Below are 27,222 nucleotides of genomic sequence, written 5' to 3'. Positions count from 1 at the left end.
CGTTTTTAAAAAAATGTATTTAGTGTGAACAATTTGATCTTGTTTTCTTCCAACACTGAAGACATAAATAGAGTAAAAAATACTGTGGCTTTTCTAGTTCACTTTTTTCCTTAAAAATAAATAAATAAATAGTGGACTTTTCTCGAGCAAGTGGAGCCCACGAATGGAAAGACTGATCATGAAGGAAAGGGAAACTGCATTTCAAGCTCTCTAAAAACATCACCATTTAATTTTATAACATAACCAGGGGTTTATTCCACAATAGAAACGGCAACATTTGATACAAGCTACCCAAAAAAAGGAGAAAGCCAAAATACAGCGGTGGCAATTACTTTACAGAGCTTTTTCTGTCTTCTCCCGCGCTAGTCCATCAGTGACACTAGGACCTAAACATTTGCTTTCTGTACATCAACCAATGCTAAAAGAACCAACACGCTGTTCAGAATTGTAATTCCAGTCACTGCAACCAGACACAGAAGTTATTGCTCAGATAAATAAACCTAGCCTATCAAAAAAAAAAAAAAAATACAAAGTGAAAAAAAACTAAAGTTTCTGAAGAGTTAACATAGTAAACAAGGGATATCCTCAAAAGAGGATCTATTGGAATTCATGGTGCAGTTTTTTTGCACCGAAACCAGGTTGAATTGTGTATGCTGGTATATCCCAGAGAGAGGTAATTTACTGCTGTACAATAAAAGGTGCATGTTTCAAATGCCTTCCAAACTGGAGGAAATCCCTGCTAAACAGGCAGCATTTCAAACCTCAACAACCACAAATAGCTCAAGGGAAAAATACAAAAGTGTCAAAAATTGTTTGAGTTCTGAAAAATGATCCCATGAGGATAGAAATAGCACCATTTGCAGCCTGGCTCTTACACCAGCCCTGTGACTTTATGGAGAAATTCTGATAACCTTCCTTAATGGAGTCCTGAATGACTTCTGGCGAGTTTTACTTTCAATATTGAGAGTCCTTCCCAGTACAGCTGATGCAGATGTAGTCTTCCTTCTCTGCCATCTCTGGAGAAATGCCCACACACACCTGATGGAACCACTGATTGCAGCTGCCATCACACTGGACCCAATCCACCTAATTGCAAAGAGCAGACAGATTAGCGTTCAGAGAAGGGCAGTAAATCAAGTGCAAACCTTCTGTGGTAAGTTATTTTCAAGCTCGTAGCAATCTACCTACTTGAACCAGCCAACATCCTACCCTGAGGGACTGGCTTAGTGACTGCTACGGGCACACTCAGCTTGCAGTGTCGTCAGTTTCACAAGTGTAACTAAAGCAGTTTGGTGAAGAGCAGTGTCCTCCCACTGTACCACTCGCACACAGTTTAAAACCCTGAGGAGAGGGCTTGAATATGGGGTTTTTTTTGAAGTTTTTCTCCCATCACTGTGTGCAACCCTCATAAACAGCAGGGGAACTAACACAGGCACCAAGGGGGCATGAATATACAACTCAGCCCCTGCTGTGCATGTACAATCCTGGGACTGGGCACATCATTTGCCTGCTGCCACATGGTGCTTTCCTTTGTACTGCATAGAGGGGTGTGTGTCTGTGCTCGGTGAACATGAGGGCAACAATCTCTAATGCCCTAAGATTTTTTTCTTGGGCTTCTGGTGCTCTCCCAGTCTTCTGTACAGGCAGTGGGGGTGGAATGCTCTTTGCTGCTAAATTCAGGGATGGCTCCACATGCCCATGTCTCTCCAGTTCTATGCAGAATTCCTTCCTTCCAATCATTCCCAGCCCAGTGAGGGAGGCCTGTGTGAAGCCTCCACCCTCCCGCTTTGCCTCTCATTATGTTTGGCTATGCAGGGGCGAGAGGGAGTCTCCCATTGCTGCCCATCTGCCCAAGCCATGAAACCTTCATATACCTTTATCCCAGGGGCATTGATGGAGACACAGCCTGCTTGCACCCCCTGCCATCCCTTCACTGCATCACTCTGGCTCAGTGCAGACACACTCCTGGCATCTCCTCCACTCTCCTGCCAGGTTTGGTGTAGGAGTCTGAAAGGATGGGAAGATACGCTCCCAGTGACTGCTTAGCTCTCCTCTCTGACTTTGGGAAGAGTTCCAGGTGGGGAAGAGGGACCATCTTAGTTCCCATGCTCTGTGGGGAAGCTGTACTGGTGACACTCCTAGAGTGGCTGAGAAAGGGTGTAAACAATGGACAGGGATGTCATCATGTGGGGAGTTAGGCACTAGGTGATTCTGAAAATCCCACTAGGTGCTTATTTGCATCTTTTGGCCCTTAAACATCTTTAAAAATCTGGCCCAAAGTTACCAGACGAACTGAAGGAGTTCTCTGTCTAAATCACTGTTACTTTCAGAAGCTGATGTAACTTAACAAGAGCTGAGAACAAATGTACATAAAGCAATATAAAGTTTTGAATCTACTGTGTCCCTCTAATAAGAACAGCATAATTTGAAACCCAAAGGGATGTAGGCCAAGAAGTTGTTCGCTCTGCCCTGTGACCTCATCATGAAAATTTCTGTTTGAAAAAATCCTCATTCCATATTACCTGTGAGAGATGTAGGGAGGACCAATGGCTGAGCTCCATGCATTGTTCTTACAGCATCACTAAGGGCTTAGCTCAGTGGTTCTCAATGTGTTATGTGGGCCACAGGTTGAGAACCACAGTACGCCCCCCAACCCTCTACAGTCCCCTATGCCCAGCGCGCCCCCCTGCTCAGAGACCCTTCCACAGAGGGGGCCAGGAGTGGTGCCCTGGGCGGGGGACCCAGACCCCACGGTGCGAGGCTGGGCAGCCGGACCCTGGGACCCTGCCACATGGGGTCAGGTAGCCAGGACCCCTATGCTGGGCCAGGAGTGGAGCCCCAGGCAGCTAAAACCTGGCACCTCACAAACCTCTGGTTCCCAGCACCACCCACTCCCTCACAGCCGAGTGCCGCCCCCCCCCCGACAATCCTGCTCGGAGTCCCACTCTCCTGCTCCCTGCCCCCCACCTCCTTGCTGCACTCACCAGCCCCCTCTTAGCATCTGGCAGCCTGCAGGAGGGCTCCTGCCGGCTGCCAGATGCTGTCTCCTGCTCAGCCAGCCCCACCCCCTATCAGACGAGAGCAGCAAATTTTGAATTTTTTTAGCACACAGCTGCATGGGCCACGGGTTGAGAACTGCTGCCTTAGCCACTCTCAGCAATCACACGAATTAAACTAAATTGAGTTAGAAACTGATTCAGTTAAATTAGAGAAACCCCCTTTGTATGGGCACACAAATTGGTTTACTAGTGGTATCACAGAGCTTATACCTTTCAGAGAGTTCAGCTTTCTCCTGAGACATGGTTTCTCCCAACAACAGAGAAATTCTGGGACTTGTAGCCCAGTAACCATTAGATGCTAAAGCATGTTGGCGATAAAAAGACCTACTTTCCTCAGTCGGGGTGGGGCGGGGAGAATCAGGGATATGGTAGGACTTGCTGAGTTTCTCTCTGTCAAGGAGGAGATGAAGGATGGGCAGGTGTGCTGATCTTTGCAAGAGGAAAGTGCTAAAGGAAGAAGCCTACCAAAGAAGACTTAAAGGCCCATTTGAGACCCTTGCATTAAGAGGGGAGAATCCTTGAGAAAATGAAGGTGCTCCAAGGCTCTGAGGGGGCAGTACCCAATGAATTTGGTATGGTTTGCCTTTTTGGACTCTGTCTACCCTGGAAAGGGGATTTTTTTGGTTCAGCCTGAACTATCCAGCCAGTGGGGAAAGTGAGGCATGGGTTTAGCCTGACAATGGGCAGGTCAGCTGCACCCATAACGTGACTAATATCAATTTAGTTTAATTTGGTGGCAAGCCAAACTACATTAAATTGGCATCAAACATTCTTAAACTGATTTAGGAGTGTCCACACAAAGGGGCTTGGGTTGATTTTGATATTTCAATTGAGAAACTGATTTAGATGGTGGAAATTGTGTGTGTAGACAACCTAAGATTTTTAAAAACAGCCTTTCAAGCGGCCTTTAAGGAGAAACAGTCGTAGCTTTTCTGTCAAAGAAACAGTAGGATTGTAAGAAACCCAGAATTATAAGGACCTCCCTCCAAGCTTAATAGGAGAAAGGAAAGAAAAAAGTTGAGTTAGATTCCTGGTGGGAGAATGTGCCAGTTCAGTGAGGGGAGAACTGACCAGCTGAACAGGAGGGAGATGCAGCAAGCAGCAGCCAGCTGCCAAATGGCCCTTTTAGAGCTACTTCTGTCTACCTGAAAAGTGAGCTATTGGAGACATTGGGAGAAGTTCCTGTGAGAATGTGATTCTACTCTAAAAAAGAAAAGGAGTACTTGTGGCACCTTAGAGACTAACCAAATAAACTAGTTAGTCTCTAAGGTGCCACAAGTACTCCTTTTCTTTTTGCGAATACAGACTAACACGGCTGTTACTCTGAAACCATTCTACTCTAAGTGGTTCCAATAGTTGCCAGGTACTCAAAGAAAAGTGCCTGTGAGGAAGAGACTGAAGGCAAGGATGAGCTCCTCAGGTTTTCCAGGTGCCCAGTGTCTGAAATAGCTCTCACTCTCTTTGTTGATAATGTTGGTCTAACAAAAGGATTAGGGAGCAGTTACGATATCACCTGCTCCCTGCATTCAGTGCCCCCACAGCAGGTTTCCCATGAACTGACCTCATCTCCTTCAGGCTGCAGGCAGTTCACCGCAGGGCAGATTGCATCTTCACCCTCCGAGTCCTCCTGCTCAGAGAATGACATATCCAAGGGAAGCAAGTGGCTTTCGCTGGAGCGCTGCGCCTCAAACAGTCGTTCTCGCTCTCTCTCCAGTTTGCTATTGCTGAGATCCTTGGAGGGATTCAGTTTCAATTTCTTCTTTTTGGGTGTTCTCAGTTTTTTTACTCTTGCTCTCTTCTCACCACAGAAACCCTCTCTTTCAAAGCGCCTCTTTAATTTTCTCTCCGCAGAACCAACTCCATCTCTCTTCCCCCGGCAGCACTCGTTCTAGTGAGAAGGATATTGAAGCAAAACCCTAAGGACTCTAATCCGTTATTCAGTGATCTATCTTCCCCTCCAACATATCACCCATCCATTGCTACACTGAAAGGAGGGCCGCCTTCTATGGCACACTAAACACACTCAACCTGCAGCTATTCTTAAGGGCTGAATATTGGGTCAAAGCAAGAGTTGGAATGACTGAATGACTCCCTCCTTTCTCTCTCTCTCTCCTCCAAAGCAGCTTTACAAGTTTCCAGTTTCCAAGGAAAAACTTCCTCTTCCCCACTGGACTCATTAGTATCTGGTTACTATTAGAATCAGAATGGCCATAATTAAGTCATACAAATGAGCAGCAAATGGAGTTTCAGGATGCAGAAATGCAGCACAAATTATATTCACAGACAGAGAAACCTGCAGAGAGTTGTACAAAGTTCCCAACCCCTCCTGAAGACACACACACACTTCTGAAGTTTACGGATTCCAGCCAGAACCTCTCTGCTTGAGAAGGGCCCCAAACAGAGGGATCTGTGGTGTTGTCAGATACCTGCCTTTTCATTTGTTGGTCCTATTGCTGACCTCTGTTCTGTTTGCAGAACAGGGCTCTGCTTTGTGAATAAGATCTGGTAGAGCTCTTGTATTTCAGGCAGTGAAACCTGTAGCAAATGGGCTTCCATCATCAGCTCATCCAGCTCTGCGCTAATGACTACAACGACAAAACAGATATTATAATTTTCTAATGTTAAGGCTTGTGATAAATACAGAGATTTAGAAAATTCTTTCCCAATAGTACATAAATCAATAAAAAAGAAAATTTGGGGAAGATTTTTTATGCTTAACCGTCTTTGTGCAAATCATTGCTAATAAATCTTGTCAGATACTTCACTATTCATCTCTAATTATAACAGTGTAACTAAAGAAAAGATGAAGGCCTGTGCAGTAACTTGTGGACTGCCATATGGTGGTGGAGACTTTTACTGGGAATGGCCACTCTCAAACTCTCTGGGTCACCATCATAAAAATGACTTATTCAGTGTCTGGGTTACGATTTCTGTCTCAGCTGATAGGCTGAGGGACAGGCATCTGTCTTGGCTGCTTCTTACCAATTTGAAGCAACATGAATCATAGAATCATAGAATATCAGGGTTGGAAGGGACCTCAGGAGGTCATCTAGTCCAACCCCCTGCTCAAAGCAGGACCAATGAGGGAGTGAGTTAAATAATGGTCCTTTGAATCAAAGGAGAAAGATTTTCAGAATCACAAAAGAAAAAGGTGAATCAGATACAAAACCATGGAGAGAATCCACAGTGAAGCCAAGTATGGGAGGGGGAAGTTACTAATACAATACTTTTGTAAATCTCTAACTGAAGCTAAAGGTTGATACCTGAAACTGTTTCTCACTGTATAATTACTGTTAAGCTTTAATACAGCAGTCTTTTCCATTGAGCTTTTAAAGCAGTTTACTCAAAATTCTTATGTAAACGCGTTAACATTTTTGTACAAGGAGTCTGTGCAAATGAAATGTGTACTGAATCCATAATTGACTGTGGAGTTTTAGAGCATCTCCTTGTTTAAATTTACACCATAACGTTCTCAAAAGACTGTTCTAAATTGGAGTATGCAAGTAAACGTACAATTATTACTACAGTTAAGTTCCATATTAACAGCGCACAAAAGTAAAAACTAAATATAAGGCCAGACCTTGGCATCTGAAGCAGCAGATGTCTGGAGTAAAAGGCAGGAAGCAACAAGGGTGGCTTTTGAGAGAAGTGGAAAGATGCCATTTGTACTAGGCCCTATACTGGTTTGGTCCACATTAGACCATCCATGCTAGGAAACAGATCAGTAAGATAATGGAGGTGTCATTTGATTAGTAAAAATCTACAGAAGCTTAATTTCAATGGTGTCACCCTCTACAGCATGGCAGCGGCCACTCACTGCCCACCTGGCTCCCAGGTCCAGGCCCTCCGATTGATGGAATTTTTGATAATACAATGTTGTTGGAAATGGGTCAAGTTGGGTATCATTCGAAAGACCTTTCTTCCATGGACCACTGGTGCCAAACGTGACAAACCTAGAACAATTATACTTTAAAAGAGGGATGCATTGCTTACATAACAAAAGAGACGTTGACTTTTGGTAAACCTAGGGAAGTCAGCCTGGTCATGTAGGACTAAAAACATTTACTCATCAAAGTCATCATCAGTGTTGTCTCTGTCTAGGGAACCACTGCTAAACACATCACACTGATCCTCATCCATGCTGCTCTTGCACATCTCCATACAAGGCACGTTTCTGGTCTGACACTTGCAGAGTGGTTATCATCTGGTCTTTGCACAAGCAGTTGATTAGCTGAAAGATTGATTTAGAAGTGCATCATATTTCACACGTAACTGATACGATCAGTCCATCCTCCAAGACCCATCCATGGGAAGGGTAATTTTGGATGCGCTAAATCATCCCAGAGCCATTCCATTGCTTGACATTTGCCCTCTTAATAGCAGGTATAATTGCACCCCGTCTTAGTGGCAATTTTTCTCAGTTTGTCTGCTTCTTGGAAAACATCCACCAACACAGCTCTGCAAGCGTCATAATCCTGGTCTTCAAATGGTAAGCCAGGCACATGAATGCCTCCAGTGCATTTATGACCTCATAAGTGACTGTCTCAGCCATTCCAAGCATCTTCAGAGCAAGCAGAGTATCTTCGGAGGCTGAATCAAATACTGTCCACTAAGATAATTTGGTCTTTCCAGTCAACCTTCCAGTAGCGTCACATCCTGAGAGGGCGTGGAAGCCTGGCAGTGCAACGACTTTTAATAGTCTGAGTAATAGGAAAACATCTCTTATGCCTGGTCTACACTATGAGTTTATGTCGGATTTAGCAGCATTAAATCGAATTAACCCTGGACCCGTCCACACGATGAAGCCATTTTTTTCCGACATAAAGGGCTCTTAAAACCTATTTCTGTACTCCTCCCCAACAAGGGGATTAGCACTGAAATCGACATCGCCATTTCGAATTGGGGTTAACGTGGATGTAATTCGAAGGTATTGGCCTCCAGGAGCTATCCCACAGTGCACCACTGTGACCACTCTAGACAGCACTCTGAACTCATGTGTATTGGCCAGGTGTACAGGAAAAGCCCCGGGAACTTTTGAATCTCATTTCCTGTTTGGGCAGGCAAGCTCATCAGCACAGGTGACCCATGCAGTGCCAGAATTGAAAAAGAGCTCCAGCATGGACCGAAAGGGAGGTAGTGGATCTGATCGCTGTATGGGGAGAGGAATCCGTGCTATCAGAATTACGTTCCAAAAGACAAAATGCCAAAACATTTCAAAAAATCTCCAAGGCCATGAGGGACAGAGGCTACAACAAGGACACAACACAGTGCCGCGTGAAACTTAAGGAGCTCAGACAAGCGTACCAGAAAACCAAAGAATCAAACGGACGCTCCGGGACAGAGCCCCAGACATGCCACTTCTACGCTGAGCTGCGTGCAATTCTAGGGGGCCCGCCACCACTACCCCACCCCTGTCCGTGGACTCCGATGATGGGGTACTCTCCGCCATGCCTGAGGATTTTGTGAACGGGGAAGATGAGGAGGAGGAGGATGAGCTTGAGGAGAGCACACAGCACACCGCTCTCCCCGACAGCCAGGATCTTTTTATCATCCTGACTGACATACCCTCCCAACCCAACGAAGCCAGAGAAGGGACTTCTGGTGAATGTACCTTTTTAAATATAATACATGTTATAAAAGCAAGCGTTTAATGATTAAGTAGCCCTGAGGACTTGGGATGCATTCATGGTCTGTACAGCTACTGGAAAAGTCTGTTAACATGTCTGGGGATGGAGTGGAAATCTTCCAGGGACATCTCCATGAAGCTCTCCTGGAGGTACTCTAAAGCCTTTGCAGAAGGTTTCTGGGGAGAGCAGCCTTATTCCATCCGCCATGGTAGGACACTTTACTTGCCACTAGCATGGCGTGGTAATCTGGTATCATTGCATGACAAAGCCTGGCAAAGTATGGTCCTGGCGTTTGCTGGCATTCAAGCAACATCCATTCTTTATCTCTCTCTGTTATTCTCAGGAGAGTGATATCGTTCAGGGTAACCTGGTTGAAATAAGGGAATTTAATTAAGGGGACATTCAGAGGTGGGCTGTTTGCCTGTGGCTGAAAAGAAATCCTCCCCACAGTTAGCCACGTTGGGGGGGACAGGGGTGCATTGGCGCAGAGCTGTTCACGTTTGGCTAGCAGGGATCTTCCCTGATACCAGCCACGCGGTGGGGTGAGGGGTAAAGCAATCATTCCAGAGAATTGGATGCGAGGGGTTAGTTTGGTTTCTGCCGCTGCACATTAACAGGAAAACCGCAGCACTAAATGGCCAACAACGCGCTTTGCTTGGTATGGGAGAGGAGGGCGCTGCTGTTATGAAGGTTGCAGAAGCCAAAATACTATGGCTTACCATGGCCGCCTGCAAGCAGAATTCTGTTGTCCGGCACTGCGTGTGTGATCACTGGACCAGGGGGATGAGGTGGACGAGGCTTTCTTCCGGCAACTAACAGAAGTTACTAGATCGCAGGCCCTGGTTCTCATGGTAGACTTCAATCACCCTGATATCTGCTGGGAGAGCAATACAGCGGTGCACAGACAATCCAGGAAGTTTTTGGAAAGGGTAGGGGACAATTTCCTGGTGCAATTGCTGGAGGAACCAACTAGGGGCAGAGCTCTTCTTGACCTGCTGCTCACAAACTGGGAAGAATTAGTAGGGGAAGCTAAAGTGGATGGGAACCTGGGAGGCAGTGACCATGAGATGGTCAAGTTCAGAATCCTGACAAAGGGAAGAAAGGAGAGCAGCAGAATATGGACCCTGGACTTCAGTTCCCTGAGGGAGTCAAAGTCTGTTTTTCTGATGGGCAGGATCCCCTAGGAGAATAACATGAGGGGGAAAGGAGTCCGGGAGAGCTGGCTGTATTTTAAAGAATCCTTATTGAGGTTACAGGGACAAACCATCCCGATGCTAGAAAGAATAGTAAATATGGCAGACAGACAGCTTGGCTTAACAGTGAAATCCTTGCTGATATTGAACACAAAAAAGAAGCTTACAAGAAGTGGAAGATTGTTCAAATGACCAGGGAAGAGTATAAAAATATTGCTCGGGGATGCAGGAGTGAAATCAGGAAGGCCAAATCACACCTGGAGTTGCAGCCAGCAAGAGATGTTAAGAGTAACAAGAAGGGTTTCTTCAGGTATGTTGGCAAGAAGAAGAAAGTCAAGGAAAGTGTGGGCCCCTTACTGAATGAGGGAGGCAACCTAGTGACAGAGGATGTGGAAAAAGCTAATGTACTCAATGCTTTTTTTGCCTCTGTCTTCACAAACAAGGTCAGCTCCCAGACTACTGCACTGGGCAGCACAGCATGGGGAGGAGGTGACCAGCCCTTTGTGGAGAAAGAAGTGGTTCGGGACTATTTAGAAAAGCTGGACGAGCACAAGTCCATGGGGCCGGATGCGCTGCATCCGAGAGTGTTAAAGGAGTTGGCGGATGTGATTGCAGAGCCATTGGCCATTATCTTTGAAAACTCATGGCGATCTGGGGAAGTCCCGGATGACTGGAAAAAGGCTAATGTAGTGCCCATTTTTAAAAAAGGGAAGAAGGAGGATCCTGGGAACTACAGGCCAGTCAGCCTCACCTCAGTCTCTGGAAAAATCATGGAGCAGGTCCTCAAGGAATCAATTCTGAAGCACTTAGAGGAGAGGAAAGTGATCAGGAACAGTCAGCATGGATTCACCAAGGGCAAGTCATGCCTGACTAATCTAATTGCCTTCTATGATGAGATAACTGGCTCTGTGGATGAGCGGAAAGGGGTGGACATGTTGTTCCTTGACTTTAGCAAAGCTTTCAACACGGTCTCCCACAGTATTCTTGCCAGCAAGTTACAGAAGTATGGGCTGGATGAATGGACTATAAGGTGGATAGAAAGTTGGCTAGATTATCGGGCTCAACGGTTAGTGATCAATGGCTCCATGTCCAGTTGGTAGCCGGTATCAAGTGGAGTGCCCCAAGGGTCGGTCCTGGTGCTGGTTTTGTTCAATATCTTCATTAATGATCTGGAGGATGGTGTGGATTGCACCCTCAGCAAATTTGCAGATGACACTAAACTGGGAGGAAAGGTAGATACGCTGGAGGGTAGGGATAGGATACAGAGGGCTCTAGACAAATTAGAGGATTGGGCCAAAAGAAATCTGATGAGGTTCAACAAGGACAAGTGCAGAGTCCTGCACTTAGGATGGAAGAATCCCATGCACTGCTACAGACTAGGGACCGAATGGCTCGGCATCAGTTCTGCAGAAAAGGACCTAGGGGGTTACAGTGGATGAGAAACTAGATATGAGTCAACAGTGTGCGCTAGTTGCCAAGAAGGCCAATGGCATTTTGGGATGTATATGTAGGGGCATTGCCAGCAGATTGAGGGATGTGATCGTTCCCCTCTATTCGACATTGGTGAGGCCTCATCTGGAGTACTGTGTCCAGTTTTGGGCCCCACACTACAAGAAGGATGTGGAAAAATTGGAAAGAGTCCAGCAAAGGGCAACAACAATGATTAGGGGACTGGAACACATGACTTATGAGGAGAGGCTGAGGGAACTGGGATTGTTTAGTCTGCGGAAGAGAAGAATGAGGGGGGATCTGATAGCTGCTTTCAACTACCTGAAAGGGGGTTCCAAAGAGGATGGATCTAGACTGTTCTCAGTGGTAGCTGATGACAGAACAAGGAGTAACGGTCTCAAGTTGCAGTGGGGGAGGTTTAGGTTGGATATTAGGAAAAACTTTTTCACTAGGAGGGTGGTGAAACAGTGGAATGCGTTACCTAGGGAGGTGGTGGAATCTCCTTCCTTAGAGGTTTTTAAGGTCAGGCTTGAAAGCCCTGGCTGGGACGATTTAGTTGGGGATTGGTCCTGCTTTGAGCAGGGGGTTGGACTAGATGACCTCCTGAGGTCCCTTCCAACCCTGATATTCTATGATTCTACGATTTCTAACACGAAAGCCGCAGGCACTCCATATAAGATGCAAAATGAGACCTTGTACCAAAATCACATGTGTTATGTAATGTGAATAGTGTTATTCACCGTGAAAGAGTATAGCCATTGTTCTATAAAATGTATCTTTTTAAATACTTCACTCCCTTTTTTCCTCCAGCAGCTGCAAATGTTTCAAGCCTCCCTCCTCCGTCCCAAAGGCTATCTCAGATAAGGCGGCGAAAAAACGCATGCGCGATGAAGTGTTCTCTGAGCTCATGCAGTCGTCCGGCACTGACAAAGTTCAGCAGAATGTGTGGAGAGTCACAACAGCAGAGTACAGGAAAGTGGCTGATGAATGTGAGGAGAAGTGGCGGCAGGAAGATCAGAGGAGGCATGAGGCAAAGGTGGGTCTACTGCGGGATCAAACGGACATGCTCCGGCATCTGGTGGAGGTTCATGAACGGCAGCAGGACCACAGACTGCCGCTGCAGCCCCTGTTTAACCACCCTCACTCCTCCCCAGGTTCCATAGCCTCCTCACCCAGATGCCCAAGAACGCGGGGGAGGGGGAGGGGGAGGCTCCAGGCACCCAACCACTCCACCCCAGTGGACAGCCCAAGCAACAGAAGGCTGTCATTCAACAAATTTTAAAGTTGCCTTTTCCTTCCCTCCTACCACACCCTACCCAGACTACCTTGTGAGTTATCTCCCTATTTTTATAATCAATTAATAAAGAATACATGTTTTTTAAAATGATAGTGACTTTATTTCCTTTGGAAGCAAGCTGTGATTGAAGGGGGGAGGGCGGGTGGCTTATAGGGAATTTAGAGTCAACCAAGGGGGCGGGTTTTCATCAAGGAGAAACAAACAGAAGTGTCACACAGTACCCTGGCCAGTCATGAAACTGGTTTTCAAAGCTTCTCTGATGCGCAGCCCTTCCTGCTGAGCTCTTCTAACCGCCCTGGTGTCTGGCTGCGCGTATTCAGCGGCCAGGCAATTTACCTCAACCTCCCACCCCGCCATAAACGTCTCCCCCTTACTCTCACAGAGATTGTGAAGCACACAGCAAGCAGCAATAACAAAGGGAATATTGGTTTCGCTGAGGTCTGAGCAAGTCAGTAAACTGCGCCAGCAACCCTTTAAATGTCCAAATGCACACTCTACCACCATTCTGCACTTGCTCAGCCTACAGTTGAACAACTCCTTACTACGGTCCAGGGTGCCTGTGTATGGCTTCATGAGCCAGGGCATTAAGGGGTAGACTGGGTCCCCAAGGATAACTATTGGCATTTCAACATCCCCAACAGTTTTTTTCTGGTCTGGGAAGTAAATCCCTTCCTGCAGCCATTTAAACAGACCAGATTTCCTGAAGACGCGAGCATCATGAACCTTTCCCAGCCATCCCACGTTGATGTTGGTGAAACGTTCCTTCTGATTCACCAGTGCTTGCAGCACCATTGAAAAGTACCCCTTGCAGTTTATGTACTGGCTGCCCTGGTTGTCCGGTCCCAAGATAGAGATATGCATTCTGTCTATAGCCCCACCACAGTTAGGGAAGCCCATTGCAGCAAAGCCATCTAGTATGACCTGCACATTTCTCAGAGTCACTACCTTTGATAGCAGCAGCTCAATGACTGCATTGGCTACTTGCATCACAGCAACCCCCACAGTAGATTTGCCCACTCCAAATTGATTACCGACTGACCGGTAGCTGTCTGGCATTGCAAGCCTCCACAGGGCTATTGCCACTCGCTTGTGAACTGTGAGGGCTGCTCTCATCTTGGTATTCTTGCGCTTCAGGGCACGGGAAAGCAAGTAACAAAGTTCCATGAAAGTGCCCTTATGCACGCGAAAGTTTCGGAGCCACTGGGAATCATCCCAAACCTGCAACATTATGTGGTCCCATCACTCTGTGCTTGTTTCCCGGGCCCAGAATCGGCGTTCCATAGGATGAGCCTGCCCCAGTAACACCATGATCTCCAAATTGCTGGGGACTGCGGTTTTAGAGAAATCTGTGTTCTTGTCCTCATCATCGCACTGCCGTCGCCTCCTCACCTGGTTTTTCAGGTGCTGGTTCTGCATAAACTGCACGATAATGCGCGAGGTGTTTACAGTGGTTATAACTGCTGTGGTGAATTGAATGGGTTCCATGCTTGCCGTGCTATGGCGTCCATTCGGGCAATGCAGGGAAAAGGGCGCGAAATGATTGTCTGCTGTTGTTTTCATGGAGGGAGGGAAGGTTGACTGACGACATTTACGCATAACCACCCGTGACAAATTTTTGGCCTCATCAGGCATTGGGAGCTCAGCCCAGAATTCCAATGGGCAGCAGGGACTGCGGAAACTGTGGGATAGCTACTCACAGTGCACCGCTGGGAATGTCGACATTTGCCACGGTACTGTGGACACACACCACTGAATTAATGCGCTTAGTGTGGACGCATGCACTCGACTTTATACAGTCTGCTCCCAAAAATCGACTTCTATAAAATCGGAGTACTTTCGTAGTGTAGACATAGCCTTAGGGACATACAGCAATTTTGTTCCCCAACAGCAAGCACAAAAAACAATCTTGCGGAAGTTTTGGGTAGTGCCTCACAGAGAGCACTAGAACATGTGTGTCTTATACAAAAATCTGGAGTTCAGCAGCACCTCTCTCTGCGATATTGATGGCATGCAACATAATTTTAATGACAGCCTCCTGATAGGAACTATGAAGGAACACCACTGAATAGTGTGAGGAAGTAGCTTCATTACACCATGAAATGACAAAATTCTTTGAGCAATTTTTCACATGCTGGAGCGTTTTTCCTGTAAAGTATAGGGTTAACCTGTCCTTCATGAGAGTATGTGACAGTAACTTCTTCATTGTGAGATTGGAGATGTTCGTGGAGTCAATGATTTTGTACGGAATAGGTGCAACACCATGAAGTCTCTTCTTTTTTTTCTTCTTTTTTTTTTTTTTTAAATATTTTTTTAATTGATTCCTCTGCATTCATTTCGAACAGGAGATGGACTTTGCCATAGGTTCAGTATTTTCTTTATGTCTTCATAATGAAATGTTCAGCCAAGTCTTGGCAGGTGTTAACTGTTTGTTGAGAGCTTGTACCTCAACCATACTCTCTATGATTGCTATGCAGAAAGGCCTCGGCTGCAGTCAGGTACCAGTCACATTGTCAGTAAGTGCTGGCTTAGAAAGACCATGCAAGACATGCATTTGCTTTTGATAGTGCCACATCTTTTGGAGCTTTTAAGGATATGCACTGTTTTTCATTTCTGCAGACAGGATTGCTAGAACTGTGTCCACATCCCATAGTTCATCTTCAATAAATGCTTTAAGAGCCTTTCTGCTAAGCATTTGTTCCTCTTCAATCCCATTCAAAGCCTATACGTGGCAACTTATCAATTCCAGCTGAGTCCCACAGTTTGCAGTAGAAAAATAAGTATGTTTCTATTTTTCTTTTTTAAAACACACCACATTACATACATTCTTGGTATGACACTCAATGTGATATGCAATATCATATGCAGGGCCATCTTTTGTGTCAATGTACCACTTACCTTTATTTTCCATGCAACATTCTCACTAAAAGTGACTTGCCTCATACAGTTTCTCACCCCCCCGCGCTGAAGGTGACACCACTGAAATTATGATTCTGTAGATATTTACCAATAAAATGACATATCCCTTACCTTTCTACCATTAACTTGCCCACAGAATTAACATGCTCCTAGACTATGAGGCCTGCCTTAGAAAGATGAAGCCCATTCATCTGGCTTCCCAGCTTGTGTTTCAGCCCAAACTGTCTTTATGAACAAATCCTTCTGCTCTCTATGACTCAAAAGCAAGAACTGGAGAACAAGGCAGGGCATGCATGTTTATACTTCAGATCTCCCAGTCATACACTGAAAAATGTAAGTGAAGTATAACAAACCATGAAAGGGAATGCAGTTCTGTCCTGAAGAAAAGGGAGCATGTAAAGACATGGTTCTGTTATCCCAGTCGTGAGGCAGAGAAAAAGACATTGCACCAATTGTCTGAGATACCTAAGGGAACAGAAATATTTATTAAACACATTTTTTTGTATAACACATTTTGAGTTAAATGTGACAGACATTGCAACAAAACAAACACTTATTTCTATTTGAAGTATTTTAACCTTTTAGTATTGCAACTCATTAATTCTATCAAATTCCTTGCATCCTCCTTTACCTTAAACCTGGAAATTTATTAAAAGCAATGTTGTGACTGAAGTTTTTATATGAAAATCTGTGAATTATGGATTCCACAGAGACCATGTAAAGTGGCCCCACTGCATTGATCTAGCTTCTTCGACCACTTTATATAATCTCTAATGGCAAAGTGCAGACATGTACAGTGGAGCCAAGGTATGGTCACCTGGGAATAAAAGACTTTCTTGACTTTGGTGTCTGTAAAATCTCAGTCCCAGTGCTACATTAATGTCACTTTTACAGCTAATTTCCTTCACTTCTTAAAAATGAGAAGGGAATTCTTGCACTGAGATTCTGTACTAGTCATGGGATTAATTGCAAGGACAGTTTAAAGCATAGGTTAACATGCACCAAATGCACAGATTAGGAAAGTACTTGTATCTACTAAACAAAGGCTGTCTTCTCTCCTGAACTTTGTGTAACCTCACAACTTTCATTGACCTCAGTGGGATTTCTGCTATGAACTGAGGATAGTATATAGATCACACTCTTCAATTAAATCTAGAATTCAACCTGTTCCTCCAAACAAGTCTGACACCCCAGTGTAAACAAATATTCTTTTATAGGAGGACATAGTGTGGTCCAGTGGCTAGGGACTCAGTAGACCTAGGTTCTATTCATATCTTGATGTCTTCAAATCCAGGTGGGATGCCTTTCTGGAAGATATGCTTTAGTGGAAACTAAATGCCTAACTGCATCTTTAGGCATCTCAACAACTTTGAAAATCTGGCCCTAAATTAATTGTTCATGACTATTTCTTAAGCAAATTTTTCAAACTAAGCTAAAACTTCTACATTCTTCACTAAAGTCATTAGCCAAAAGATTCAAACCTGGGTGGTTAAAGTCTTGTATTTAAATACGTACGTTATCTGGTTATCTTCAATGGAAGTTGTGGTTGCTCAGCAATTGTAACAATTAGGCCAATTTTATTTAGGAACCTGAATAAGGACTTGGGTGCTTAATTTTAGTGACCTGTGGCAGGGCAGGGGTATAAACCCCTTGGATGCCCTGATAAAGGGGTGGCTCCTCCCCTGCTTCCCGGCAGAGCAGCCGGGTGCAGGGACCCAGACCCTCAGCAAGGAGCTCAGCTGCAGACCCTAACAAGGGCAGGCTCAGGGGAATCAGCTGAGCCCACTGGAGCCAGCTGGGCTGGTGTCTGGGAGGAGATACAAGCCCAGGGAAAGGCTCAGTGAGAAGGCTAGCCAGGGGAGAAGACAGGGGGACTGCAGCTCTATTTCTACTGACTGCAGGAAGCCTCAGGGGCCAGAAGACCCAGGGAAGGGTCAGTGAGGGGATAGGTGTTGGGGGAACTGGGGTTGCACTAAGCACTGTAAATAAAGACACGGGTGAAACAAGTGAAAGAGGCATTGGGACCCCTTCTTTGACCAGCCTAAGCACAAGGACGCGAGGCAGGGAACCTGTGCACACCCTGTGACAGGACCCCATTTTAAAATTTTAGTCTACATAGGTACCAAGTGTGGCAAAAGTATCTGATTTACACAACTACCAAAACCAGCTGGAATATTTCTTAAAACAGAATTAGGCAGGTCAAAAGTGACCAAAACAGACAAGTCTGATATCAAACAAGGTTGGGCTAACAGGAGTAAGAAGTTTCAGCCAGTCGAGAGATTTACTTCAAGTTATAGCCACCTTAAAAGTGACGTGCAAAGGAGGTTTTGTGGTTTGTTTTTGTTTTGTTTTTTGATACACAAAGACCTGAAACTTTTCTTTTAAAGCATTTTGGGGTTTGTTTTTTGCCTTAGAAAAATCAAGTCTGGTTTTGCTGAAGGAACTCTTACCTCTAGAGGTCCCATAATATGTTTGGATGTTAACGCTCACACTAAACAACAGCTATTCTGCACTTCTGAAAACTAAGCCCCCCTCCTTCAGGAAAATGAAACCCATCATACACCCCGTCACCCCACCATGTGTTGTCAAAGGCCCTACTCATCTTAACAAAAACATCGTCTACTACATCCCCTCAGCTACACCCCCATTACTCATGCGCACGTACACACAAAATGGTGCTTTAACAGGATAGGTAAGGATACTGAATCTTCAGCAGAGACTTAATCCAAAAGGACAGTCATTGAAAAGGATGCAGAATTCTCAGTTCCCGCAGGGGAGGAATGCAGCATTCCAAGTTGCTGGACAACATGGTGGATAATACACACATATTCCTCAACTAACAAGGAAAATTCCCACTTCCTCAAAGTTATAGAGGGATCAAGACTTGAGAATTAGCCAGCAATACAATAATAATCTGCCATGGTAATACTTTTTTGAAGACACTAGGTGAATATATAATTAACCTGTTTCAAGTAGAATCTACAAAATATAAAGGAATTTGGCAAACCACTCTTGCTGAGATGACTCCTACCCACTCCTAGAAGTAAATTAAATCTCACCTTGTTTGTCTCTGGCAACTGGTATGCTGTGGCTTGCCATCTATTGTACAATAATCCTGAGCCAATTTTGTCTTGTATAAGTTTTAGATTCCCTGAATATAACATTTGTTGTGCTCTGTGCTGCCAGTTCACAGTTCTCTCGATCATATACCGTAAAGCATCTCCCTCAGGAAGCCTCACGCGGATACGCTGCAGGGAAGCCAGTAAAGGGAGGATTTTTTCTAAAGGTGGCTTTTCTGATCTATGGCAGTGAGGACAGAGCCAAACACGAGGTCCCTGAAAAGTACTGGGCACTGAAACACAGCTGGTGTGGAAGACCCCTCTGCAGAGTTCACATTTTATCATTGGTGCTGCTGGCTCTTTCTGGCAAAGGCAAACTTTCATCTCTGCATCATCTTCATTAGATAGAACCTTCCCTTCATTTGCTGCTCTCAGAGAACGCAGTGCCTCCATCTCCTTTAAACGGGCTTCCCCAAGAGCGGCCATCTGCAAGGGAGCGAAAACAAATGCATTTAATTCCAGGATCGGCAAAAACAGAATCCCCTCTACATGTAGGTTACTCACTGGAGTTCTTTGAGTGACCTCTGAACATTCACACTCTTGAGATGTGCCAGTGCAGAATAGACCTTCCAGTAACAGTGCCAGGTGGAATGCTCTCATGATCTCTGATCCTAACATGTGGAGGGTAAGGCTGTAAGAGTGGGCCTGGTGCTCTATCTGCCTCAATTCCTTCTACCACCTTCCTTGAGTCCAGAGTTATAGCTAGGATTCCAAGGAACAGGGGAAGGTGGATGGGGAGCATGAATGAGCAGAGTCCATCTCAAAGAACTCCAGTTACTGGTGAGTAAACTTCACTTCTTCTGCCAGTAGCCTATGCACACTTCCACTCTTGGGAGTTTGGCAAGCAATGCTCCTCCTTCCAAACAGTGAGATGAGAAGGCCTAGTTAAACAGAGATTTTGATACATTTTTACCAAACTGAGGATCTGATCTAGATGTCAGATCTAAGGCACAGTTTGTGGTGATGGTCTGAACTGAGCTTCAAGAGGGAGCTCTACAGACCACTAATATGGAAGCAGCCTTCACTCTAGTTGGGTGCACTCTACACTCTTCTGGAAGAGGAGCACTGGCATGTTTATAACACTCTTCAGTAGTCTAACCCACTTAGAAGGGCAATGGGATGTAACTGCCTGAATTTCACTCTCTTCCCCATAAGAGACAGTCTAGGCAATTTCCTGTATTCCTCAGACCTAATCAAATAGCAGGGTAATGTTCTTGTAACATCCAATGTGTGTAGATTAGCTTCCCCTAAGTGGGGAGTGAGGCCTGGGGAAAAATACTGGCAAGGATAGGACTGGAATTCTGTTACCACCTTGGAGAAATTTGGGGTGTGTGATGAAGGACCTTCTGAAAGACTGTAAGGGGGAGGGAGGGTCAGCCTGGAGAGCCTGCAGCTGAAGTGATCATAGAATATTAGGGTTGGAAAAGACCTCAAGAGGTCATCTAGTCCAATCCCCTGCTCAAAGCAGGATAGCTACAATAAAGGGAGGTTTCATGAACTAAGTACTAGACTGAGGTCTTGTGTTGGTGTGGGTTCTCTAACTAGAGGTAAATGTACTTTCAAACGCTCCAAAAACCTTTTTATTACAAAATACAGAGTTTTGCCTGGCTAAACTGTGATGAGATGAGATGGCTGAGAGATGTACTTTTACTGATGATAATGGATAGTCCCAAGGATTTAAAATGAAGTACTCCAGTATGGCTAGAACAGCAGCTGAACCTGTGTTTATTTTATTGCTGGATGCTCACAAAGAAAATCTTTTCTACTTATGATCATAACCCAGGCGAGTCCAATGCTTCCTGAAGTTTAATAGACTCTTCTGTACCTTCTCCAAACAGGGTGGTGCCAGATCTGTCAAAGTCCTATAACCCATGCTGCCAAGTGGCAAGAGTCTAAGTCTGGATGGTAAATCTGATTTCTCTTCTAGGTCAACGGGTCTGGAATTGTGGGGAGACTCTTATGAGAACTGCAGTAGATTCAAGAACCAATGTTGTGTCACCCAGTCTGGGGCAATCAGAACAGAAACACAGAAATGTAGGACTAGAAGGGATTCAGTAGGTTATCTAGTCCAGTCCTCTGCACAGAGGCAGGATTAAGTATTATCTAGACCATACCTGGCTTGTGTACATCTGGCCTTTACATAAAAGCCTCTCGTGATGCTAATATGTTCCAGTGCTTACCTACTCATACAGTCTGGAAGTTATTCTTAATGTCTAATCTAAATCTCCCTTGTGGCTATTTAAGCCCATGACTTCTTGCCTTGTCCTCAGTTGATAAGGAGAACAATTTATCATCCTGCTCTTTATAACAACCTTTTACTCATTCCCCCCCCCCCCATTGTTCTTTTCCAGGCTAAACAAACCCATTTTTTCAGTCTTTCCTTGTCCTGGGTTTTAGACCTTAAATCATTTTTGTTGCTCTCCTCTGTGTTTTCTCCAAGTTGTCCACATCTTTCCTAAAGTGTGGTGACCAGGACTGGACACAATACTCCAGGTTGAGACTATCAGTGCTAAGAAGAGTGGAAAAACTACTTCTTCTGTCTTGCCTTCAGCACGCCTGTTAATATATCCCAGAATGTTGTTTGCCTTTTTTGCAACTGTATTACACTGTTGATTCATATTTAGTTTATGATCCACTATAACCTCCAGGTCCTTTTCTGCAGTATGCCTTCCTAGGCAGTCATTTCCTGTTTTGTATTTGTGCAATTGATTATTCCATCTTAAGTGCAGTATTTTGCATTCGTCCTTATTGAATTTCATTCTGATTATTTCAGACCAAATCTCCAGTTTGTCAAGATCATTTTGAATTCTAATTCTGTCCTTCAAAGTACTTGCAAACCCTCCAAAGTTGGAATCATCCACAAACTTCATAAGTGTACTCTCTATACCATTATCCAAATAATTTATGAAGATACTTAATAGAACCAGACCCAAGAAAGATCCTTGCAGGACCCCACTTGATATACCCTTTCAGCTTGACTGTGAGCTGCTGCTGATTATTCTCAGAGTATGATTTTCCAGCCAGTTGTTCGCCCACCTTATAGTAGCTGTGATTGGCCCTGTGAGCCAAAGGCAGATTGGAATGTGGATTTCTCAGAGGCTTGATGCCATGAATCTGAGCCACCACAGTAAACATGGATCAAGTCAGGAGTGATGTTTCCAAGGAAACATCAGGTGCCTCATCAGACTTATGAAGATGTTTTGAGCATGGAACAGAAGGCCTTGAACCTGGTGCAGGGTTTGTTTCTCAAAATAGGACCCTGGCCCTCAATATTACCCTTTGCTGTGACTCTGGCTTCTGAGGCTGAGGTCTTAGAGGAATGTGTTTGTACTTCAGCATATGACACAATAAGTACTCAAGCCTTTGGGGTATGCTGTTAAGAATCAGTTCTCTAACCAGAGGTGGACACCAGCAAAGCCCAGTGTTTAGCTCAATCAGATCCTGTCTTTGTGGATTCGCAGTGGCTGACACTAGGTTTGGCTCCAGCCAAGGATGCAGAAACCTGCTTCAGGACTTTGCCAGGCTTTCTAATATCTTTGGAGGCTGCAACAGAGTGTGGTCTCCCCACACTTACAGATCCCTGCATTTCAGTGCTGAAGCTGTTAATAGCTCCTTCATTTGCACAGCTTGAAGGCAATTCTCACAGTCTTTTCTGACCCTGGGAGAGAAGGTGCTGCATATGGAAAAACAAGGTGAATGACCTTGCCCCAAGCAGGCCACAGGTGCCTCTGGAAGTAGGAAAATCAGGGCAAAAGATGCAACTCTTGAGCCCTGATATCATTGTCTTTGTTTCTGACATATTGGAACCAAGGATCTGCACCAGGGTGCAAAGAACCTTAGTCAAAAAATAATAAAATAAAAATAAAGAACTAACAGCTAATGAAGGTAGAGAGGTGAATCTGGGTTGGGAGCCTGGTGAGGTTCCTGGTCAGTCTGCCATGACTGGAAGGAACTAAGGCAGCTGATGCTCCACATCTCTTTTACTGAGGAATGGGGAGGAAGGAGGGCATGGACAGTGGACGAGAAGCTGGATATGAATCAGCAGTGTGCCCTTGTTGCCAAGAAGTCCCTGGAGTCCTCAGTCCCTGGAAAAATCATGGAGCAGGTCCTCAAAGAATCAATCCTGAAGCACTTAGAGGAGAGGAAAGTGATCAGGAACAGTCAGCATGGATTCACCAAGGGAAGGTCATGCCTGACTAATCTAATCGCCTTTTATGATGAGATTACTGGTTCTGTGGATGAAGGGAAAGCAGTGGATGTATTGTTTCTTGACTTTAGCAAAGCTTTTGACACGGTCTCCCACAGCATTCTTGTCAGCAAGTTAAGGAAGTATGGGCTGGATGAATGCACTATAAGGTGGGTAGAAAGCTGGCTAGATTGTCGGGCTCAACGGGTAGTGATCAATGGCTCCATGTCTAGTTGGCAGCCGGTGTCAAGTGGAGTGCCCCAGGGGTCGGTCTTGTTCAATATCTTCATAAATGATCTGGAGGATGGTGTGGATTGCACTCTCAGCAAATTTGCGGATGATACTAAACTGGGAGGAGTGGTAGATACGCTGGAGGGGAGGGATAGGATACAGAAGGACCTAGACAAATTGGAGGATTGGGCCAAAAGAAATCTGATGAGGTTCAATAAGGATAAGTGCAGGGTCCTGCACTTAGGACGGAAGAACCCAATGCACCGCTACAGACTAGGGACCGAATGGCTAGGCAGCAGTTCTGCGGAAAAGGACTTAGGGGTGACAGTGGACGAGAAGCTGGATATGAGTCAGCAGTGTGCCCTTGTTGCCAAGAAGGCCAATGGCATTTTGGGATGTATAAGTAGGGGCATAGCGAGCAGATCGAGGGACGTGATCGTTCCCCTCTATTCGACACTGGTGAGGCCTCATCTGGAGTACTGTGTCCAGTTTTGGGCCCCACACTACAAGAAGGATGTGGATAAATTGGAAAGAGTCCAGCGAAGGGCAACAAAAATGATTAGGGGTCTAGAGCACATGACTTATGAGGAGAGGCTGAGGGAGCTGGGATTGTTTAGTCTGCAGAAGAGAAGAATGAGGGGGGATTTGATAGCTGCTTTCAACTACCTGAAAGGGGGTTCCAAAGAGGATGGCTCTAGACTGTTCTCAATGGTAGCAGATGACAGAACGAGGAGTAATGGTCTCAAGTTGCAATGGGGGAGGTTTAGATTGGATATTAGGAAAAACTTTTTCACTAAGAGGGTGGTGAAACACTGGAATGCGTTACCTAGGGAGGTGGTAGAATCTCCTTCCTTAGAGGTTTTTAAGGTCAGGCTTGACAAAGCCCTGGCTGGGATGATTTAACTGGGACTTGGTCCTGCTTTGAGCAGGGGGTTGGACTAGATGACCTTCTGGGGTCCCTTCCAACCCTGATATTCTATGATTCTATGATTCTATGATTCTAAGGCCAATGGCATTTTGGGATGTATAAGTAGGGGCATAGCGAGCAGATCGAGGGACGTGATCGTTCCCCTCTATTCGACATTGGTGAGGCCTCATCTGGAGTACTGTGTCCAGTTTTGGGCCCCACACTACAAGAAGGACGTGGATAAATTGGAGAGAGTCCAGCGAAGGGCAGCAAAAATGATTAGGGGTCTGGAACACATGACTTATGAGGAGAGGCTGAGGGAACTGGGATTGTTTAGTCTGCGGAAGAGAAGAATGAGGGGGGGATTTGATAGCTGCTTTCAACTACCTGAGAGGTGGTTCCAGAGAGGATGGTTCTAGACTATTCTCAGTGGTAGAAGAGGACAGGACAAGGAGTAATGGTCTCAAGTTGCAGTGCGGGAGGTTTAGGTTGGATATTAGGAAAAACTTTTTCACTAAGAGGGTGGTGAAACACTGGAATGCGTTACCTAGGGAGGTGGTAGAATCTCCTTCCTTGGAAGTTTTTAAGGTCAGGCTTGACAAAGCCTTGGCTGGGATGATTTGATTGGGGATTGGTCCTGCTTTGAGCAGGGGGTTGGACTAGATGACCTCCTGAGGTCCCTTCCAACCCTGATATTCTATGATTCTATGATTCATGGGTGCTATAATGGGCACTGCTACTAGAAGGTTCCACTGGCTTAGCTGAACTGTTGGCACATCCCAAGAATGGGAATGTGCAAAAGCCATTCAAAGAATAGCAGCTTCTCCAGCAAAGAGCTCCACGGTAATCTGACAAACATGCTTCCAAATTTAATGCTTATAAAAATTGGATACCCTTGCAAAATAATCTTTACCCCCCACTCCCCAAAACCCTGCCCTGCGTATAAAAAGGATTTCACTCTCACTTCTCTAAAGGTTACTTAAAGCTGAAACCAAGGTTCAAAAGCACCCAAGAGCAGACATGGTATATGGATACTTTTCTCTGCACATGCCTCTTTACTCTTCTGGTTTGTCTCTATGTCGTCTGAAAACAGAGCATAGTTTGCAGGCACTCAGTGAAGTTTGTGTGCCTGCCTGAACATTTCGTCCCCTTTTTATAGTTCTTTTTGCCTAAACTTGATAAATCTTTAGTTCTACTCATCATTACTGTAGCAGTATGGTACAATTTATCATGGAAGTTTACCTATATATTATTTTAAAAGTTAAATTTAAAAACAAAAAGTTACACTGTATTCTGAATATCTGACCCACTAAGTCAATTGCAAATTAAGAGCCAGGTTCATCACCATACTCCAGCTGCTTTGTATTGTTCTAGCAATGCAAAACTACAGTAAGCAGCGTAAACTGAACAACGAGCTTATCTCGGACAGAAAGGATTATGGAGTTCTAAGTACAGTGAGGTTTTTGCACAGTTACTAATTCTGAGACACGCCTTTTGGAGATAATGCCTCTTAGAAAGGTAGGCCTTGATGGAGAGAGAGAGAGAATGGGTAAGTTAGATGTCATGGGTTTGAAATGTGCTGCCTTGAGGGCTTGGATAACTGGAGATAGGTACAGTGCTGGGAGATCAGACAAAACCTGTAACAAGCACTATCTGATCAGTCTGAGGAATCTGGGTATTTGAGGTTGCTCAATCGAAGAACTAGAACACTGCATAAACACTGCTGAGGGTTGACACCAGTCTTGCTATGGTGCATTACTGCAAGGCTATCCAAACCACCCTGGAGAAGCTCTAGTATAACTGGGATTCTAGCTTCCCTTGTGCCAGAAATGAAACTTGACAAAATAAATTAACAGGTTAGCGAATAGGAGCAGCTAACAGGGAAGTTTTGCAAAGGAGTTTAGAGGGAGAGCTGGGGGCTAGATACCCTTAACATTCTTTAAACTTCTTTAAACTTAAGCCCCAAAACACCCCCAGATAAAAACAAAACAAACAACAAAGGAATGATCTGCAGGAGGAAAAAGAGAATGCAAGCAGAAGTCCAGCAATAGAGTGGGGGCTATCCAGTTTATTGCACTCAATGCAGCATGTAGGATTACCTGCCCTATGAGCATGTTACATATATGTACATTCGGTACAAGGATCTCCTGGCTCTCAAAGAACGTGTACGGGCTTTGGAAACAAGAGTGACTGAACTGGAGGAGCTAAGGGAGACGTAGAAGTACACAGATGAGACTTTCTGGGACACAGTAGAACAGTCCCACCACCAGTCTGACAGCCTATGTGCTGTTGAGGAGGATGCAAGTCTCAGGGAAAGAACATCCAACTGGAGTGTATGGAAACGATCCCATAGTTGGGACCCTCCTTCCAGATGATGTTTTGGTATCTTCTCGCACTGAGGATACCTCTCTGGTGGCAGGAACTCCAGTTATTAGGAAGAGACCTGTATTAATAATGAATGATTCAATCATTAGAAACATAGTTAGCTGGGTTTGCAATGACTGGGAGAACGACACAGTGACTTGCCTGCTTGGTGCAAAGGTTGCGGATCTCTCAAGACATCTAGATAAACTTATGTGTAGTGCTGGGGAGGATCCGGTGGCTGTGGTATATGTACGTACCAGTGACATAGGGAAGGATAGGAGAGAGGTCCTGGAGGCCAAATTTAGGCTACTAGGTAAGAGATTAAAGTACAGGACTTCTATAGTAGCATTCTCTGAAATGCTTCCAGTTCCACGTGCAGGGCCAGGTAGATAGGCAGAACTGCAGGATCTCAATGTGTGGATGAGACGATGGTATCGGGAGGAGGGGTTTAGATTTATTAGGAACTGGGGAAACTTTTGGGAAAGGGGGAGCCTATACAGGAAGGATGGGCTCCACCTAAACCAAAATGGAACCAGATTGCTGGCACTTAAAATTAAAAAGGTTGTAGAGCAGTTTTTAAACTAAAGGCTGGGGGAAGCCGACAGGGGCGGAAGAGCACGTGGTTCGGACAGAGACATCCCTTAGGGAAGGATTTATTAATGGAGATTCTTGATGGCCTAATAACAAGGAGAGGATGGAAGATGATAAAATACGGATAGGATCTGATGAGAAACAGTCAAATGAAAAATAGTCCCATTCAATTACATCATGTAATGGCAGACTGTGCTAAAAAGTGACAAATTCTTCAAGTGCTTACATACAAATGCTAGAAGTCTAAATAATAAGAGGGGTGAACTAGAGTGCCTTGTATTAA

The 27,222-nt window shown here is 45.0% G+C and overlaps 1 protein-coding gene across 19 annotated transcripts in view; it reads right to left on the bottom strand.

Annotated features, from left to right (window-relative positions):
• Nucleotides 1–199: 199 nt before the first annotated feature.
• The window catches only part of KDM5B (lysine demethylase 5B), a 183,698-nt gene continuing 156,675 nt past the window's right edge, over nucleotides 200–27,222 (bottom strand). For 13 of the 19 annotated variants that reach the window (XM_043533827.1, XM_037885142.2, XM_043533825.1 and 10 more), the window contains 5 exons: nucleotides 18,601–19,086; nucleotides 15,895–16,006; nucleotides 5,490–5,644; nucleotides 4,621–4,947; nucleotides 200–1,086 (listed from right to left, as the gene is read on the bottom strand). In XM_043533827.1, coding sequence (XP_043389762.1) covers nucleotides 955–1,086; nucleotides 4,621–4,947; nucleotides 5,490–5,644; nucleotides 15,895–16,006; nucleotides 18,601–19,086 — 1,212 coding nt within the window. In that variant the 3' untranslated portion in view covers nucleotides 200–954. Of the gene's footprint in view, nucleotides 1,087–1,874; nucleotides 2,148–4,620; nucleotides 4,948–5,489; nucleotides 5,645–15,894; nucleotides 16,007–18,600; nucleotides 19,087–27,222 lie in introns of those variants that run through there. The other 6 variants (XM_043533829.1, XM_043533823.1, XR_005223286.2 and 3 more) reach the window with 5 other exon arrangements.

Source organism: Chelonia mydas, chromosome 21 (assembly GCF_015237465.2).
Source record: "Chelonia mydas isolate rCheMyd1 chromosome 21, rCheMyd1.pri.v2, whole genome shotgun sequence".
NCBI classification, from domain to species: Eukaryota; Metazoa; Chordata; order Testudines; family Cheloniidae; genus Chelonia; species Chelonia mydas.
Note: the sequence above shows the minus strand (reverse complement) of the source record. Positions and strands in the feature narration are given on the sequence as shown.